The sequence below is a fragment of the Alosa sapidissima genome, chromosome 11 (genome assembly GCF_018492685.1).
Source record: "Alosa sapidissima isolate fAloSap1 chromosome 11, fAloSap1.pri, whole genome shotgun sequence".
NCBI classification, from domain to species: domain Eukaryota; kingdom Metazoa; phylum Chordata; class Actinopteri; order Clupeiformes; family Clupeidae; genus Alosa; species Alosa sapidissima.
In genome coordinates this window covers 17,599,704-17,617,536 of record NC_055967.1, presented here as the reverse complement: position 1 = coordinate 17,617,536, position 17,833 = coordinate 17,599,704, and the positions used below count along the sequence as shown (strand labels likewise).

The 17,833-nt window shown below is 43.1% G+C and overlaps 1 protein-coding gene across 1 annotated transcript in view; it reads left to right on the top strand.

Moving 5' to 3' along the window:
* LOC121724141 (formin-like protein 14) overlaps window positions 1-17,833 on the top strand; it is a 25,528-nt gene extending 7,695 nt beyond the window's left edge. Inside the window, exons 5-7 of the mRNA XM_042110501.1 lie at window positions 14,535-14,698; window positions 15,426-15,514; window positions 17,820-17,833. Coding sequence (XP_041966435.1) covers window positions 14,535-14,698; window positions 15,426-15,514; window positions 17,820-17,833 — 267 coding nt within the window. The remainder of the gene's footprint in view (window positions 1-14,534; window positions 14,699-15,425; window positions 15,515-17,819) is intronic.

Sequence of the window (17,833 nt, the reverse complement as noted above, 5' to 3'; positions counted from 1 at the left end):
TAGATGTTAATGGTGATTTTTCAGAGATTGGCTTGAGGGAATGAGATCCATCCAGCTCTAATGTGATCACCCAGGTTAACCCAATTATCCATTCGTTTTTTTTAACCACGACTGTAATCCAATCCTTGTGATGTCTATCACATAGTTGTTTTACCGTGTAAACATCCTAAAGGACGGCCACCTGTTCTCCTTTGGATTGTGAACACAAATGTATGAGTTGATATTGATGATACTGGATGGTCCTGTTTGAGGTTTTCCTTTTGGCACGACACAGCAGGAAGATAACAAGGGAATGCTGCAGTTCAACAGTCTCCTGTTGATAGTACTCACAGTTATCATGGCTGTGTGTTTTGTTCTCTACCTTGTGACTTTGTTCATCTCATCTTTCATTAGTGATTGTAAGGTAGATGGGCATGAAATGTGTTTTAAATGTCAGCTCACATTATCCATGCAGCAATGTAACAAAGGAAACTTCACCTCCCTCACTATGGATACCATTTTTAATATTCAGTGTTTGTGAAGATGTCGAGCTCAGATGGCATGTTTTGTTAGGAATATCGCGTCACCATGGGAATTCGGCAGTTCATCGTGTCTGTCGGGGATAATTTGATCTCGCCGTAATCTAATTCAGAGACGAGCAGCCTTCCGAGATGTGCCACCGCGTGCAGGACGACCAGGGGAAAACAAGCGCTTTCATCAGCCTCCATTGCCTTTGTCAGGAAGTCTGCGATCGACCCAGCTCCTGCATGTCGTGTGTGTGTGTGTGTCTGTGTGTGTGTGTGTATGTGTGCATCTGATTAATGATCCAGCTTTTGACCATATGCTGCGCACTGTATGTCTTTGTCTTTTTCTTCTTCTTCTTGTTTGATTGTGAAAGCTGCCACACACAGTGGATGTCCTTAGTGTCTGGGGCTCCGGGGACACATCTTGATCATGGAGAATAGCAAGAGCAGTCTTTGAATTGTACTGTTTGCACTAATTGTCACATTCTCATGTGTGTGAAAAAGGCAAGGGGGAGGGGAGAGTGTGAAGGGCCTTTAACAGTCACAAGAATTTGTATTATAATGACATCTCCTTAACAACTGTTGAGTTCTGTTGCTATGGGTTGGAAAGGAATTGTTTTGTAGTGTTTTCAAATGGCAAATGACTTCGAAGCTCGTCAAGGTTGCCCAGCTGAAAAATTGAAAGCAAATGTAGAACAGTATGTGCAGCGGGCGGCATTCTTTCTTGTACCTTTTGAAAACCTTGGTCAATAACAGATGCTGACTCTAATTGGCTTTCTGTCTGTCTGGCCTCAGAGGATGCTAAATATTGAGAAAAGAGGTTGTGGAGAAATTGAGAGGACGATAATGCAATTCCTCCTCTTGAGATGGAACTCCCTGATGAGGGGAGATGAGACGGGCCGAGCCGGTCGGTTATTGGGTTTGCTGATATTGCTTGGTGGACACCTGCGGAGCCGAGCCGCTGACTTCGCCATCTTCCCCGTACAAACTGGGATTAACCATTTGTTGACTTTCTCTTGCCCACGGAGTCTAGGTAGTCGTGAGTGAGATGAAATAGTATTTGCTCGAACAGAAATGTCATTTTCGCTGGTGGATGTTTCAGTTCCATTGCGGCTTATGAAGTTGCGGTGTGATTGATTTGGCACTCTATTGAGGCCAGTGTTCAGCCTCCATCTGTGGCCGCAACTGTAATCCAGTTTCAGACATCAGTTCATTGTTAGGTTATTGCTTTTATTCTCTCTCTCTCTCTCACTCATTCTTTTTCTCCCTCTGTGTTTCCTTTTCTTCTCTCACTTGTTTCACTCGTCACTCGTTCACTCAATGCACTCTTTCTTTCACTTTTCTCTGGCTTTTCTCCTCTATTCCATTCAATCTCTCTCTCTACTTCTTTCTCTCTCCCCCTTTCTCATCCCCCACTCCTCCGTCTTGGCCCTGACAACCTGGAGGAAGGCGAGAGGAAGGCTGGCAGACCAGTGTCCAGACCTGTGTGTGTGTGTGTGTGTGTGTGTGTGTGTGTGTGTGTGTCCGTGTCCATGTCCGTGTCCGTGTGTCTTTGAAGACCAGGGGCATGTCCGCAGGGTTTGTTTGTAGATGCCACCCTCAGAACAAATGATTATAGAGTGCCGCTGTTTCATCAGTGTGTCAGGGAAACTTGACACTTACCCCTCGCAGAGAAAGCACACCCATACTAACACACACACACACACACACACACACACACACACACACACACACACACACACACACACACACACGCAAATACACATGCACCTCCCCCATTTAGCAGCAGTCCGTAGGGATCACTGACTGGTGTGTACATGTGTGAGGACCCTTAGGGGTCCTCTGTCTGCCTGCAAAAACAAAAGACAAACGCCTTCACACCCACCCAGCTTCATCCTCTATCACACAAGGCTGTAAATGAGTAAAGGGTAAACATTCACTACTTGTTTATGTGTGTGTGTGTGTGTGTGTGTGTGTGTGTGTGTGTGTGTGTGTGTGTGTGTGTGTGTGTGTGTGTGTGGCATTATTTAAAAGAGTGAGAACATTTGACATTAGTTCATACAGTCAGTAATTAAGTAACAATGAGTTCTATGGAGAAGTGCCATTTCATCAGAATCTCAGTGGTAATAGCAGGCTGTAAACACTGTGAGTGTTTAATGGTACATGCCCTGAGGGTGTTTTTTGAATCCTGTTAGCGGAAGAAGAGGAGAAAAGATGCACACAGGATATGAAATAATTTAAATATAATTAGTTTTGTATTTGTAATGAACAAAAAAGTGCTTGGAATGCAGTCAAGATGTGTTTTCTAATGGTAGAAATGATTTGGCTATGAGATATATTTAGCTATTTTATGAAGAGATTGATGTACTTCTTTCTTTGTATTTTATGTATGAGATGTATGCATGTATTTGTCTTGACAATAAGTGTATTTAGATCTATATTTAATATTTGCTTAGATTTTTTTCAGATATTATTTGTGGTATTATATGTGTGATTATATAAAATGATGTGTGTAACTTTATAAAATGCAGTTGGTCTATATTAGTAATTATAGGAGATGTATGTAGATTTACTTTGGTAATGTTTAGGCAGAGTATTTAAATCTGTTAGTTATAATAGCAAGTGTGTTCAGGTCGAAATTTGTAATGAGAGGAATTGAAATAGGTATGTAATTGAAAAAAACAAGGGGTTATAAGAAGCCTATATTAGTGATGATAGGCAGTGTCTATAATAAGCTATAATAATACTATAATAAATAATGAGCTATATGATATTTATTTAGTTTAGTTGTTCAGGTCTGCATTATTAATAGAAGGTCCTGTGTTTAGGTGTATATAGGGAATCATTCTATATAGACTTGCATAAGTAATAATATACATTGTGTCAGTACTGCTGTGTGCTATGTGTAGATCTCTATTGTAGAGATGCTGTGTGCTATGTATAGATCTCTATTGTAGAGATGCTGTGTGCTATGTGTAGATCTCTACTGTACAGATGCTGTGTGCTATGTGTAGATCTCTACTGTAGAGATGCTGTGTGCTATGTGTAGATCTGTAGCAGAGATGCTGTGTGCTATGTGTAGATCTCTACTGTAGAGATGCTGTGTGCTACAGTATGTGTAGATCTGTAGCAGAAATGCTGTGTGCTATGTGTAGATCTCTACTGTTGAGATGCTGGGGAATGTGTGTAGATCATATCCATACGGATGGGCAGCCTGCTCAGGTTTATATTTGGCTGTTTGGAGGGTAGCTGCATGGTGCTTCCCTCTCCCTCCCTCCCTCCCTCTCTCTCCCTCTCTCTCTCCCTCTCTCCCTCCCTCCATGTGCTGGGACCGTGCTGGCCTGGCAACGCTTCCTCTCCCCTTGGCCTGCGCGGCTCCGGAGCCTGAATATTATTAGTGAGGCTCAGGGACACCGTGGGTCCTGCCATGGAGTCGGGCCTGCACGGCTGCATTTATTTCAGTCATTAGGAGCCATCTGTGTGTGTGTGTGTGTGTGTGTGTGTGTGTGTGTGTGTGTGTGTGTGTGTGTGTGTCTGTGTGTGTTTGTGCTTGCTTGTGCTTGCATTTGTTGGACTGATTAAATATAGTGTATATTTATTAGATGAAAACAAATTGCATGAATCAGGTGGGGAAATACATGACAATTACCTCTGATAGGGTTGTCTGTTTCAGTGTGCATGCTTTGTGTGTGTGTGTGTGTACGTGCGTGCGCGTGTGCGTTAGTGTGTATGTGTGTATGTGTCCATGTGTCTGTGTGTCTGTGCACGTACATGTGTGAATTTGGATACCAGAGGAGGAGCTTTTGAATTTCAAAGAGTCTCAGTTTGTTAGCATTGCAAATACAGCTTCGGATACACATGTCATGAACTGTAGCAGTGACGCAAGGGTCTTGTAAATTGTCACTGCAAGGATGGTCTCGGATGCATCACTACACTCCTCATGGGTAGATAACAAGTGGTTGTTTAAGTTTAAAGTCTGTGGGTAGAACCTTCATGGATATCATATTAAGTCAGTGTAACGCTATGAAATCTAGCTCAAGATTTCTGGATGGATTATGATCTATGTTCTGAGTCTGATATATTAAATTTGAGTCCTTTGTGGCATTTAAGATGCAAATGATTAACTCAATCAAATGGCTTCATGCTCATGCTGGAGGAGATTAATCTGTTTCTCATTATTATTGACAACCCCCCCCCTCTCTTTCTTTCTCTTTCTCTCTCTATCTCTCACACACACACACACACAGGACATGTATATTCACTTGCATTTGAACCAGTCATTGGTATGCTTACTCACGCTAATCATTCATCATCAGATCCGGTAGGCCATGATTCATTCTCCATGCTTGAAGTAGATTGCTTCATTTATTACTGCTCAATCCTATTATGCTCCATAGGGTTGCGTGTGTGTGTGTGTGTGTGCGTGTGCCTGTGCGTGTGTGTGCACAGTATAAACCGTTATTGGTGTATCAAAGTATTTAACAGACTGCTGAGACAAACTGTAACAGACTGACCCACCACATGGCTTTTCTGATATGTATTATAAATACCCCTCCCGTTATGATATGTATTATAAATACCCCTGGTCCTGTTATGATATGTATTCTAAATACCCCTGGTCCCGTTATAATGATGTTAAACATTCCAAAATGAAACTGGAAACAGGAGATGTTGGGCTTGGGTTGCCAGGTTGGTGGCTGGTGATCAAACATGAGCATGATCACGGTGGACAGAACATGAATGGGAAAGCAACAGTACCAGCTGTCTGCACATAGTGTGTGTTCTGGCCATCCAGTCAGGATCAGGAAAGGGCACATGCAATTACACAACCCTAATAGAAAAAAAGGCCCAGCCTGGGAAATTGTATAACCAAAAACATTTTCCATGTCAGAGGCCATTATTTTGAAAGGGAACATTACTGCAAATATTTGCAGCAAGGAATGTGAGGTCAGAAAAATAATTTCTAAAGTTCTGTTTGCAGCGTTTTGCTGTGTAGAGGATGCTGCCTCATGGTTGGGCAGGAATGTGTTTCTGGCCCGGTCCCTGCTGCTGCTAAAAATAACTTTGCCTGAGTGTTGCTGCTTGTGCTGCTGTGGAGGCGATCAGGACTTAATAATTAATCCTCAATCTGTCTGCACAGCCCTTGGACCCTAGCCTGACGAGCCAGACCCACATTAAAATGTAGGGTCTGGGCACTCACCGTTCGCAGTGCTCAGTCCGAGGGGCGGGATAATCAGTTGTCTTTCAAATTCCCTCTGCACGCAATAGGACAGCGCTGAGTCCCATGCGTTTTCCCACCAGCGGAGCTAGTTGGCTAGTTCAAACTTTTGCCAACTTAAAAAAAGCTTAACTCGTGTCAGACTGTTCGCCAACAGCAACATCCATCTTCTTTATTTTCAAGTAATAGAGAATTCAAGCCAAACCGTTGCAACTCTGCCATCAATCATTATGTTAAGCCCGCCTAACGACTCTACACACGATTTGATTGGCCTGATAGAAGTTTAATTTTTCGAGCTCACAAGCCAACGGAGAGTTGCTAGACTAGCCCTGGCAGAAAATTTAATTTGCTGCCGCTAGGGTGCGTCTAGATTTCTAGGCTACCTGGACCCCACTCTCCTATTAAAAACTCATTTCAGATTCTTAACTGCTTCAAACAGAAAAGAGATATGACACGTGCACCAAAGATTCATCAGATTCATTCCCACTGCGGTAAAATTACAATTATAATTGCAATACTAAGCAGCATGTGTTTTTTAATCTACAGAAACTGTGTTTGGGATGTGATGAATGGTTTTTAATGTATAGAAACTGTGCATTTGGGATGTGATGAATGTGATTTACAGGTGATTTGTATGCTGGCTGATGTTGCACTGTCATTGTGACTTTGTATCCTTATGGGATATGATGATGTCATTGTGACTTTGTATCCTTATGGGATATGATGATATCAGTTATGTAGCCTGGGTGACCAGCTGGCCCATGTGGTCATCTCTTCTGGAGTTTCACCCTGAGTGACCTTCAGGGATTCATAAAACTCACTGACATCACTTGACATGGGATACAGTCGTTCTAGATCACTGCATCAGGGCATCCCATAAAAACCCCTCATTAGTAGTAAAGAATGCATGACACCATGGTGAATCATGATGGATGCCGTCATATGAAATTGTGCACCCCTTGTGTAGACTGTAGTGATCAGAGGTATTACATTTTTCAGTCAGACTCATTCATTAAAGGAGTTTTTTCCTTGCTGTGGACAATTACATACCAAACCCACAGCCCCTCTTTCTTCCACTATCCCCCTTTTTTCTCTTTCTCTCTCTCTCTCTTTCTGTTTCTCTCTCTTTTCCTTCTTCTCTCTGTGTCTGTCTTCTGCATGGCGTCTCTCTGTCCCTGTCTCTCTCTGTCAGGACATTCATTTGTGTTCTTGTTTGTTTAATGTGTTTATATACCAACTCTTCGCTCTCACTGGTGCCAGTCTCCTGCAGCACATTTGCACCTCCTCACTGCACCGAGAGGCTCGTGTGAAACCCCACTCCAGTCACGTCATCACGTGACCACGCTCATCGTTAGAAACACAACAGATTGCCTTTTGCATGCAGAGAGTGCCTGTAACACCCTGAAGGTGTGTGTGTGTGTGTGTGTGTGTGTGTGTGTGTGTGTGTGGAATGACACTTTGGAGAGATCATCCTCGAGCCAGCAGGCCCAAGAGAGTGTGGTGATGTGAATGTGCCCTCACAGGCTACTAATTATGAAAAGGAGGCAATCATCCCCCCTCTTCCCCCTACACACACCCAAGGTTGAAGCAGTCAACTAATGGAGTGTGTGTGTGTGAGAGAGAGAGAGAGAGAGAGAGAGAGAGAGAGTGTGTGAGTTGGAGGAAGGGTTCGCTAATGTTTTTAGTTTCTGATGAAATTACAGCCCTCCTCAATGACTGTTTACACACTCATTTAATGGACTAAACGTCATTTGTTTATGAAGTGAAACATTTTAATTGCTAAATTAACCGTACAATTACAGTTTAGAGAAAAAAATTAAATGGCACATCAGCACGATTTGTTGTTACCATAATTGTTTATAATACATAAGCTATGCAGCAGTAGAAAGAGTGGAATTCTCTAAGGTTCTGTTTTATTAAGCTGTTTGTGGTTTACACTTATTGCCAAATGTACCAAACAATATGTCCAAACTAATATGCCATCTAAGAAAGAAATAAACAATGTTACAACTGGTACATTTGTGCAGCTGAATGGCAGAATCTGCGCTATGCAATAATAACATTGGCAATTTCATTTCACATGCAAGCCACCCGTAAAGCAGGGCTCATGTGGAAGGAAAAGGTTACATGTATGGCGCAGAATAATAGTAGGCAGTGAAATGATTGGTTCCTGGGTTTACTGGGAGTGTGAAGCATTGAAGTGTTTTCCCAGGAGGAGGGTCCATGCCGTCCTCACACTTCAGACCCGTAATGAGAGAGCCATGTCAGCGCTTTCACCACCGCGCCGGCTGAATTTCAAAGAGCCCCGCCAACGTGCAGACAATCTCCCCTGCTACTGACGCAGGCCAGCAGATTTCTACTGTCTGTTTCAATATTCTAGTGTGTTTTCTTTTCACTATTTATTTAGTTCTTTATTTATTTATTTAAGCATATTTTTTGGCCTTCTTGCCTTTATTTAGATAGGACAGTGAAGTGTGACAGGAAGTAGGTGGGAGAGAGAGATGGGGTGGGATGGGGAATGGCATATGGTACATGGTATGGGAATATGTGGTAATAGTAGCCTGTTGCCCCACAGTGCCCCCCTATTTGCGGTCATATTTTGACAGAATAAGGTCCGGTCTACTACACTGGAAGCGCAACTGAGGCAAAATAGAAAAAGAAGATGGGTCTATGTTTTTTGAATGTCTGTGGCACATACACACCACTGCCTCGTCTGGTGTAGCCAGTTTCATTCATTGTAGTGGAAGCTAATTGTAGCATTTGCTATGTGGGCGTTCCACTGTAGTGTCAGACGTAGCCCTGCTGTAAGGTCGTGTTCTTTATTCTTCCAGTTTTGCTTTGCTTCACACTCAACAATGTGTACAAGTGCTTTCTGCAACCAAAGTCCTTAGTGCCCTTCAGCATGCAGATGTGTGGCATTGGCAAGTCTTCCCCTTGGAATGATATGGCTCTGATCAGAGTTCTGAGCCGATATTGAGCTTCAAAATTGTTGTAATCTATACAGCAAAAAATATCTTTAAATATAATGTCCAAAATGCATACAATTTAGGTTGTCATGCAGTAAGATTATGTGAATCAATTCTCAATTTTGACAAAAAAATTACTTTATAGTTCCAAATGGGTCAAAGTTCAGAAAGGAAGGAACCCTAAACTCTGGAGAGGGAGGGGTGCATCTCCCTTCAGAAAGCCAGGACAGCTTGAAATGCTTATCAGTGACTTAAATGAATGAGCAGGTGATTTAGTGTGTAGCTCCCGCTTGCAGCTTCATATTTGCAGTCTACATTGAAAGTAACAATGCAGAAGTTATGCAGAAGTTTTGGTCTTATCAGAGTAGCACTGAATCCAGAACCACCTGGTGCCAGGCAGATTGGCAAAGTCACAGTGCTTTGAAATCACCTCACAGTTTGAACTGGTGAGTGTGACTGCTCGTATCAGATCCTGACATTTATGTGTGTGTGCGTGCGTGCGTGCATGCGTGCGCGCGTGTGTGTGTGCGTTTGTGTGTGTGTGTGCTGTGAAAGGTGAACTTCTCTTGGAGCGTTTCCTCTCTTAACTTGGCTTGGCTAACTTGGCTATGCAGCAGACATCCGCATAGTTGCATTTGCTGGCATTTGATATTTTGCAGTCAGAGGAGAGAGATTTACAAATGAGCATCGTTATTTTTCAAAGTGAGCCCTGGGTAAAGCCTGATAAAGGATGCCTTTTAAATCCCGCAGAGGGATTTCAGTCTCTCATTTTTTTTCATTCTTTTCTTTATAACTCTAGAGACCAGAACAGAAGAACACTGTCAGAGTTCCTTCTCTGTCTCTCCCTCTCTCTCCCTCTCTCTCCTCTCTCTCTCTCTCTCTCCCTCTCTCTCTCCCTCCCTCCCTCTCTCTCTGTCTCTCCCTCCCTCCCCTGTCACGGGCCCTTGGCTGTTTTTCAGAAGCCCCAGACTCCTCACCGCGTTCAGAAGAGCATCCTGCTTTGTTGTGCTCTTATCTAAACCCATGTTTGCGTTTCTTTCCCCTTCAAGTGTACACATTCGTGGTTGTTGGTATTTTGGAGGCAACAGTCTTCCATGCCTACATTGAATTGGCATTTTTAAAAATGCCTGCACTTTTGAAGTGCTTTGCAAATGCCCATTTATGTCACATAGCAGATCATCTTTTTTGGAATTCATAAACATTTCCCCTTCCAATGGCTTGTATTTTTTCGTTGCGGTGGAGGTGTTCGGGTTTTATGTCTGACATCTCAAAGACTTATAGGAGTAATACTTCCTGCGGTTTTAGGCATGTTTACAGTGAGCATGTTTCTTCATGAGGAGCAGGGGGAGTGGGCTATCACTGGGCAGTTCACAGACAGGGAGGGGTGAGGGCAGAGCCAACCATCAGAGTTACAGACAGAGAGGGGTGAGGGCAGAGCCGACCCTCAGAGTCACAGTGTCCTCCAGAGAACGTTGGATCAGACAGGCCGTGGTTTGCTTAAACTACCAGTGGGCACCAGGAATCAAGGGCCCTACTCTATTTGTCATTGTACGTCTAACATATCAGACATTATGATACGTTTATATGGTTTATACAGCTCGGGAAAAAATTAAGAGAGCACTGCACGTTTTTCTGATGTGATCCTACTGACCTTAATGACATTCGAATGAGATTCAAATTTGATATTCAAATTTGCAGTGGTCTCTTAATTTTGAATATGACCGTCAACATATTCGAATGTCATTTTTGAATATTTATATACAGTATACATTTTGACTGCTATTCAAATTATGGCGTTACATGCTATGTGTATTATGAGCATAATGTGTCAGTGTTGCATGCCACTTTATATGCTCTTTGTATTAGGAGTATGTATCTACTTCTATTTGTTATCTTTTGTTTCATTATCTCATTTGTGTAGTGTCTTGTGATACAGTGAGTGCTTGTTTGTTTTAAGGCAAAACCAAATGAAACGCCTTTATAGTTTTTGGTTATGTATGATGAAACATGTGTAGCATGTTTTGGATATGTACGATGAAACATATGTAGACACCTTCCATATGACTACAAATTCACAAATTATTTTATGTAATTACTCAATGCTTATAAGCATTTAAATTAACATGGTCCTCCATAACAGATGAGATTCATCCTGCAGACAGTAATTACACACTCCTTACTCATTCTGGCGATTGAACAACATGATGTAACCCACCGCTGAGTGGAACATTAAACGGGTAATTAGGATTCCGACGAATAGATAGCCTTATCATGTCCGCAGGCGAGATAAATAGGCAGCAAAAATGAATTCCACAAATCACGCCAGTTCCCCCATTTGTTGCTGTCAGTCTCTCAGAGCTGGTGATGGACTGGCTCGTTTATTGCTGGTTTCGCGGCAACACACATTAAATAAGCTGCAAGCTCACACTGAGCGACAATCATGTAGCTGCTGGTTCCTACACAAACACTGTCAGCTTTATTTAGGCTGGTATTGGGTTATTGATGAGGGGGACAGAATGGGACCGGATATTTGAAAGATATTTTCTAGAATGCTGGCTGACCAGCCCCCAGATTAGAATCGAACATTGGAAGCCAGAGTTACACCATGTCAAACATGAGCTCAAGCTTCAGAACTGAACACTAGATAGACACAGAATGAAAGAGGATGTATTGCAAGACACTGCAGTCATTGTTTGCCTCTTTGCATAGTTTGAGGTTTTATTTAATAATTCCGATTGGAGAAAAGAAGGGGAATAAATATAAGTGCGAGTTTTAAGAGAAGACAGACAGTTTTGTTCCCTCTAACTGAAGGGAGAATGGTTCAGTTTTGTTCCCTCTGACTGAAGGGAGAATGGTTCAGTTTGGAGAAGAGGTGGGAAAATCAGTCTTCATTTGTCTGGTTTGATTTTCAGCCTTGTTCAATGACTCACTAATGGGCGAAAGAATCAGGACGGTCAATTTGTATCTGCCTGGTGTGAAGACGAGGCTTTCTATTTGACCATCCACTGATTAAACAGAGAAGGGTTTAGTAATTGTGTACCAAAAGTGAACGAGAAGCGTAACAGTCCCTCCCTGTCAGTGTGGTTTCAGTCCCTCTCTCTCTTTGTGGTGTAATGATTTGAGGCTGGGATGTGATCATGTGAAGGGTTAATGATTTAAGGCTGGGATGCGAAAGGTTTAATGATTTGAGGCTGGGATGCGAAGGGTTAATGGTGAAACGGAGTAAAGGATCTGTGCTGTTTTCCTCTCCTCAGCACCTCCCAGTATTGACCCAGGGGCCGTGTGATTGGCAGGTGCTGCTGGTGTTGTCCCATGGCTTCAGGCCCCATCATCCCTCTCCTCCATCCCTCTGCTCTTTATGGTTCACTCTCTCTATCCTCCTTTCAGTTCTCTCTCTTTTATTCCTTTTAGACAGATCTTCATCCATCGCATTTACCTCTCTCTCTCTCTCACTCTCTTACTCTCTCTCACTCTCTCTCTCTCTCTTACTCACTCTCTTACTCTCTCTCTCTCTCTCTCTCTCTCTCTCTCTCTCTCTCTGTCTCTTTGTCTTGTTTGTCTCTCACCCACACATTGTAGCTCTGTCCACCTCTTTCACTCCAAATCTTCGGACTCTTTTTTTCCCTTCAGCATTTTATCCACTTCCAAAGCCTCCACATTCTCCTCCCCTCCTCCACCTCCCTCTCTCCTTCTCTCTTCCTGCGTATGAAATGTCTTCCTGCAGTGCTGAATTATTGACAAGTGTGTGGTGTCCCAGGAGAGCGAGAGAGTGTGGTCGGCAGGAGCAGGGCTCTGGCAGCCCTGAGCCATCCTGGAGAAAACACACTCCAGTCTCCATACTGGGTAGCATGGACAAGGACAGGACAAGATCTAGAAATATTTTACAGAGGAAAAAAAAACCATTGTTATTATGTATTATTTATGGTGGTGGTGTTGTTTTTATGATGTTGTATGTTTTTTTTATATATTAGTATTATCAGTGGTATTGCTTATGGTCATGTGAAATCATTACTTTTTAACATAATGTACAGGTTTTATTGACTTTCATATCTCAAGTCGATACTTAAAGTGTCACTAAATTGGAACACTTGTTTTGTATTCATAATCTTTCCTCAGGTTTGAAAGCTGACCAATTTGTCTTTGCTTTAGTTGAGTCGCTGAGTCATTGGGAAGTAGTGTGTTGACTGTTGATGCAAAAATAATTAAAAAGAAATCATAAAAATAACAAACATGAAAATACCTTTCCAAAGGTAACAAGGAAAAGTATTTTCAAGTACTTTTAAGGATATATTTTGATGTCTTATAGTAGAAATGTTCTCTGCAGCCAACACTAGTAGACTGAAATGAGTGAAGTATTATCCATCCTTATAAATAATTATACTCCCATATCTCCCTAATTTCTTGGCAAACTATTATTTCATGTGGGACTCGGTTGCTTTACCAGGAAGGTCATTCGGAGTAAACAAGGTGAAGATGTCTTGAAGTTAACTTGTCAACTGGCCTGAACTTATTTAGTGCTCACTAAATCTCTCTCACATTCTGCTGCTTTTTAACATAACCCAAGGCTCACAAGACTTGTGATTGGGCCGGTGAGGTGTTGGGGCGGCTGCCAATGCCGCTCACGTTGGGTTGGGGTTGAATGTGTCCCTTTGTCCCATTTAAGCACCATGGCTACGTCACCACAGCCCACAGGCTTCCCTTAGCCAGCTGATGGTGTTTTAGCTTCTCTGCACTATTCATCATTCCTCTCCTCCTACATATCCAAATAGGCTTACTAGGTAAGAAGATGGAAAAAAAACCTGCTGTAGCCCAGCCTTGAGAAAAAAAACACAACAACTTTATTCCAGGAGGCATGAGCTTTGTGTGGAGGGCCGGTTCAGTGTATAGGGGAATGTTGATTATTTCCAACGGGGCCGTGGCCCTTGCTCCGGAGACGGATGCCGTCTCATTGTCCCGACGGTGGTTATTCTGCCCAGCTTTTATTTCCGCTCGAAAGAGACCTCCATCACCCCTGAGCGGCGAACAATGTCCAGTGTCCCAAGGTTCGCTAAATTGACTTCCCAGAATGAAAGCTTTCGGTGCCTGCTGTGAAAAGCCATTTCTGCTGCAGCCACAACTGTTGGCAGATTACCTGTTGCCTAGGAACCAATAGACCTTGATGCATTGCTCTGCCTTAACCAAGGTCTTCATATTATTCTACAGGACTGAGACTTTTGGCGGTTGTGATAGGCCAGCTGACTCTAATGTCTGACGATTGCTGTTAAGTCATCATCCTATTTCTCCAAGCTTAGGGACATTCCAGCAATGCTTTACACACTTAAGCACAGCAGAGAGACTGGTAGTTTCGGTTTTCTTTTTTTAGAGAGTCTTACTGGCTTACCCCATGATGAGTGATTAACATTTTCTGGAAGGTCAATTTAAGGGAAGTGTAATGTTTTTGCAATGTTTGTTCAGCTAGAGAGCAGAATGTTCAACTAGTAATTTGACAGGAATAAGTTGAAAAGACTATTTGAATTGTGTGCCTACAGTATCTTCACACCAGTTCCTTCCACAGGGACACAAACGCTCAATGTTTGCATATGTAGGAGAGACATGGATCTGCTTTCATGTCTGTGTGTACATTATGTATGTGTATCACTATATGCCTACTGTATCTTATCTTTTCCCACCCATGTAACTGTTGTTTGTGTGTGTGTGTGTGTGTGTGTGTGTGTGTGTGTGTGTCTACCTATAAATGCACTTGTACTGTATGTGTGCATGTTTTTATGACCACCTGTGTAAGTGTTGATGTTTTTTGCATGTTTTTGAGCGTACGTGTGTGTGTGTGTGTGTGTGTGTGTGTGCCAGGTGATCGAGTCTCCACGCTGCCGAGGTGGCATTGCCAGCTCCCTCCCCCTGCCGTGTGGTCACGTGTCCCGTCCCGGTGAGCTGGTGGCCTGCGTCATCGTGCACGGGGCCACCAGCTTACCGCCCCTCAGAGACGGAGGCGTCCCGCAGCCATTCGCCTCACTGTGAGTCGCACCTCCCTCCCTCCGTCCCTCTCTCCTCATTCACACACACACACACACACACACACACACACACACACACACACACACACACACACACACACACACACACACCTTCTCTCCCTTTCTCTCTGCCTGAACACACAACCTCTCTCCTTATTTATACACACACACACACACACACACGCACACACGCACGCACACACACACACACCTCCTCTCTCTCTGCCTGAACACACACCCTCTCTCCTCCTCACCCAAACACACAGTCTCTGTACTGGAACACACAGCCTGCCTTATATACTGTACACATTCACACTCCACTAAATAGTTTATTGTGAGTGTTTCACATCATGATATGTTTCATAGATACGTAGGTAGATTACTTTATTGATCCCCAAAATTGCAGTGCAAAATTACAGCATACAGCCACAATTCACATGAATCACAATACATACATACGTAACTACACAAAATACACAACAAGGGTTGTGTGGATATACAGTATGTATACAAACTACTACTACTAGATAAAACAAACAGAATCATATGTATAAGAACATTATTTAGGATTTCTGCCATGTTGCTTATTTCATTTTCATTTCATTTTTAATAATTCATCATGCCTCAGAGTCATGCGTTCTGACCAGAGCCCCCCTGAGTTTCCGGCGTTTTCCATCTAATGAGTTTTCCCTTCTCCTCCCCGCTTGGCCATCTGCCTCACCTCTAGTAGGGAGACCCGGTATGGAGCCAGCACACAGCCCAACACAACGCCTGCTCGTAAACACCCAGCACTGGAGCAGGATCAGAGCTCCGCAGGCAGGCCACACACACACACACACACACACACACACACACACACACACACACACACACACACACACAGCCATATCTGAAGCCATAAACAAGTTTACTGCTGTGCTTATAATGAACCTCTATCTGTCAGAGTGTCTTATGCATTATGTAGGGTAATATTGATGCCTGCGTCTGATTTTAATTTAGATAGAGAGATACTCAAGGTCAGGGCTATTTGTGATGGTGCTGGGTGTGAGAGTTGATTAGTGTCACACCATGTTCTAACTGTCCTATCGAGTGTCAGCGATTACTTTGATTTGATGACTTTGTTTTCCATTAGAATGTTCTAACTGTATGCGACGCAAGCGAGTGTCAGCGATTACTTTGATTTGATAACTTTGTTTCTCCATTAGAATGTTTCAAGTGGATGTGAGCGATGCAGTGCTGTGCAGCGAGATGCGGCACAATGTTTTGAGCAGAATCTCCGTCAGACGCCCTGTTTCTATTTGCTCTGTCACTCGCGTTGTTCTGCTATGTTGAACAAGAAACACGACATATGGAACGCCGTATTCACATCGTATAATGTATGTATTAGAACACTCTTTGAGTCTCCATGGTTACCATGGTGGTTCTCTCAACGACATTTTCAGGAAAACGCAGTCCAGACGAGCTCTAACACCTGATGCACACGCAGCGCAGAGCATCAGCAGATTTGCATATTATTTTCTCCTGCTGTGCTATTATTGGTCTCCTCTACGTCCATCCACGCTCTGATTGGCCCAGACCTGTGGGCAGGCACTGCCCCTGCGGTTCTTTCTGAATAGGCACTAATGATGGGTCCACAAAGTGCTGCTTGCCATTTTTGTTAATCTATGCTGTGAGACAATGCAGCAGGTTTTTCTACCTCTTTTATGAAGCGGAATGCACCACAGTTTAGCAGATATGGCTTTTTAAAATGGAGTAAATTGATTTTTTTATATATATAAATATATAAATATAAGTATATATTTGTGTCAGATCCTTTTAAAATTCCTTTTTCCTCCCCTAGTGTGACAGGTCCTCTTATTCTAAAAATAAAGGTGAAGAAAGTGACCCCTTTTGCTCCACCCACGCCCCCAACCAATCTGTCTAATGGGGCTTTTAGTGTCGGCGTGAAGGTTGTGTGCGTGCGTGCGAGCATTTGTGTGTGTGTGTGTGTGTGTGTGTGTGTGTGTGTGTGTGTGTGTGTGTGTGTCTTTAAATTTGGAGATTCATGCAACATTTGCCAATCTGCACACGCCTAGCTGGCCACATGAACTCTACAGGCAATGTGTGTGTGAGTGACTGCTCTCCCTTTCTCTCTCTCTCTCTCTCTCTCACTCTTTCTCTTTCTCTCTCCCTCTCTCTCTCTCATTCCTGTTTATGCTTCATTCTGTGAGTGTCGGTAGTACAGTATGTGTGTGTGTGTGTGTGTGTGTATGTGTGTGTATGTGTGTGTCTGTGTCTGTCTGACTTTCTGTCTGTCTCTCTGTGTGTGTCTGTGTGTGTGTGTGTGTGTCTGTGTGTGTGTGCTGTATGTGTGCACACATGAGGTTTGTGTGTTTGTAAGTGTGTGTGCATGAACAAAGACAAATGAAAAATTTAGAGTCCCCTCTGTGCCTGCACCACCATGTAGGAGGTTTCCTCGTCAGGATCAATCATGTATTTTTCACCCATCGTCGTGCCTGGTCTCTGGGCACATTCGTTTTTCATTACTCTGTGGTTGCACACCCCAGCACTTCTCCCATTTTCTTAAATTAAGATACGGCACTGTGATCAAGCCAGCAGACACACTGATATGCCACTCTCTTTATGTAGATGCTCTTCACCTAAACCTATAGCTTTCAATATTTGCTGTCTGGATTAGAGGCAAACTCTGCAGATCATATAGTATATATGTTTATTTCTTGCAATAAAGGATTCAAAGAGAAAAGAAGCCTCCGGTAAGTTCTGCACATGCAACTCCTCTGAGACTCACGTCTACATTATCTCAGGAGATGGAAGTTCATGAGTAAAGCCAACTCAACTGGTTAATGAGCAACTGAGCTATCTCTGTTGTTGACCCCGTTTCTTAGGACGCACTTTTGTCTGTTTAGGTCACTGACCCAGCATGAGGGTTATCGCAAGTCTGAGACTCATTCAAGGTTGTCATGCTGTTGTTATTGTTGTTCCTGCGTTGCATCCTTTTGATTCTCATTAGGTGATATTGGTTCTTGTTCTACTGTGAAGTCAAACGTTAAAGAGTGAAATAGTACGGGCATTGAGATGTCTTTGTCTGTCTGCACCTGAATATGTTCTGTGTCCTCTACAGGCACAGACATCTGA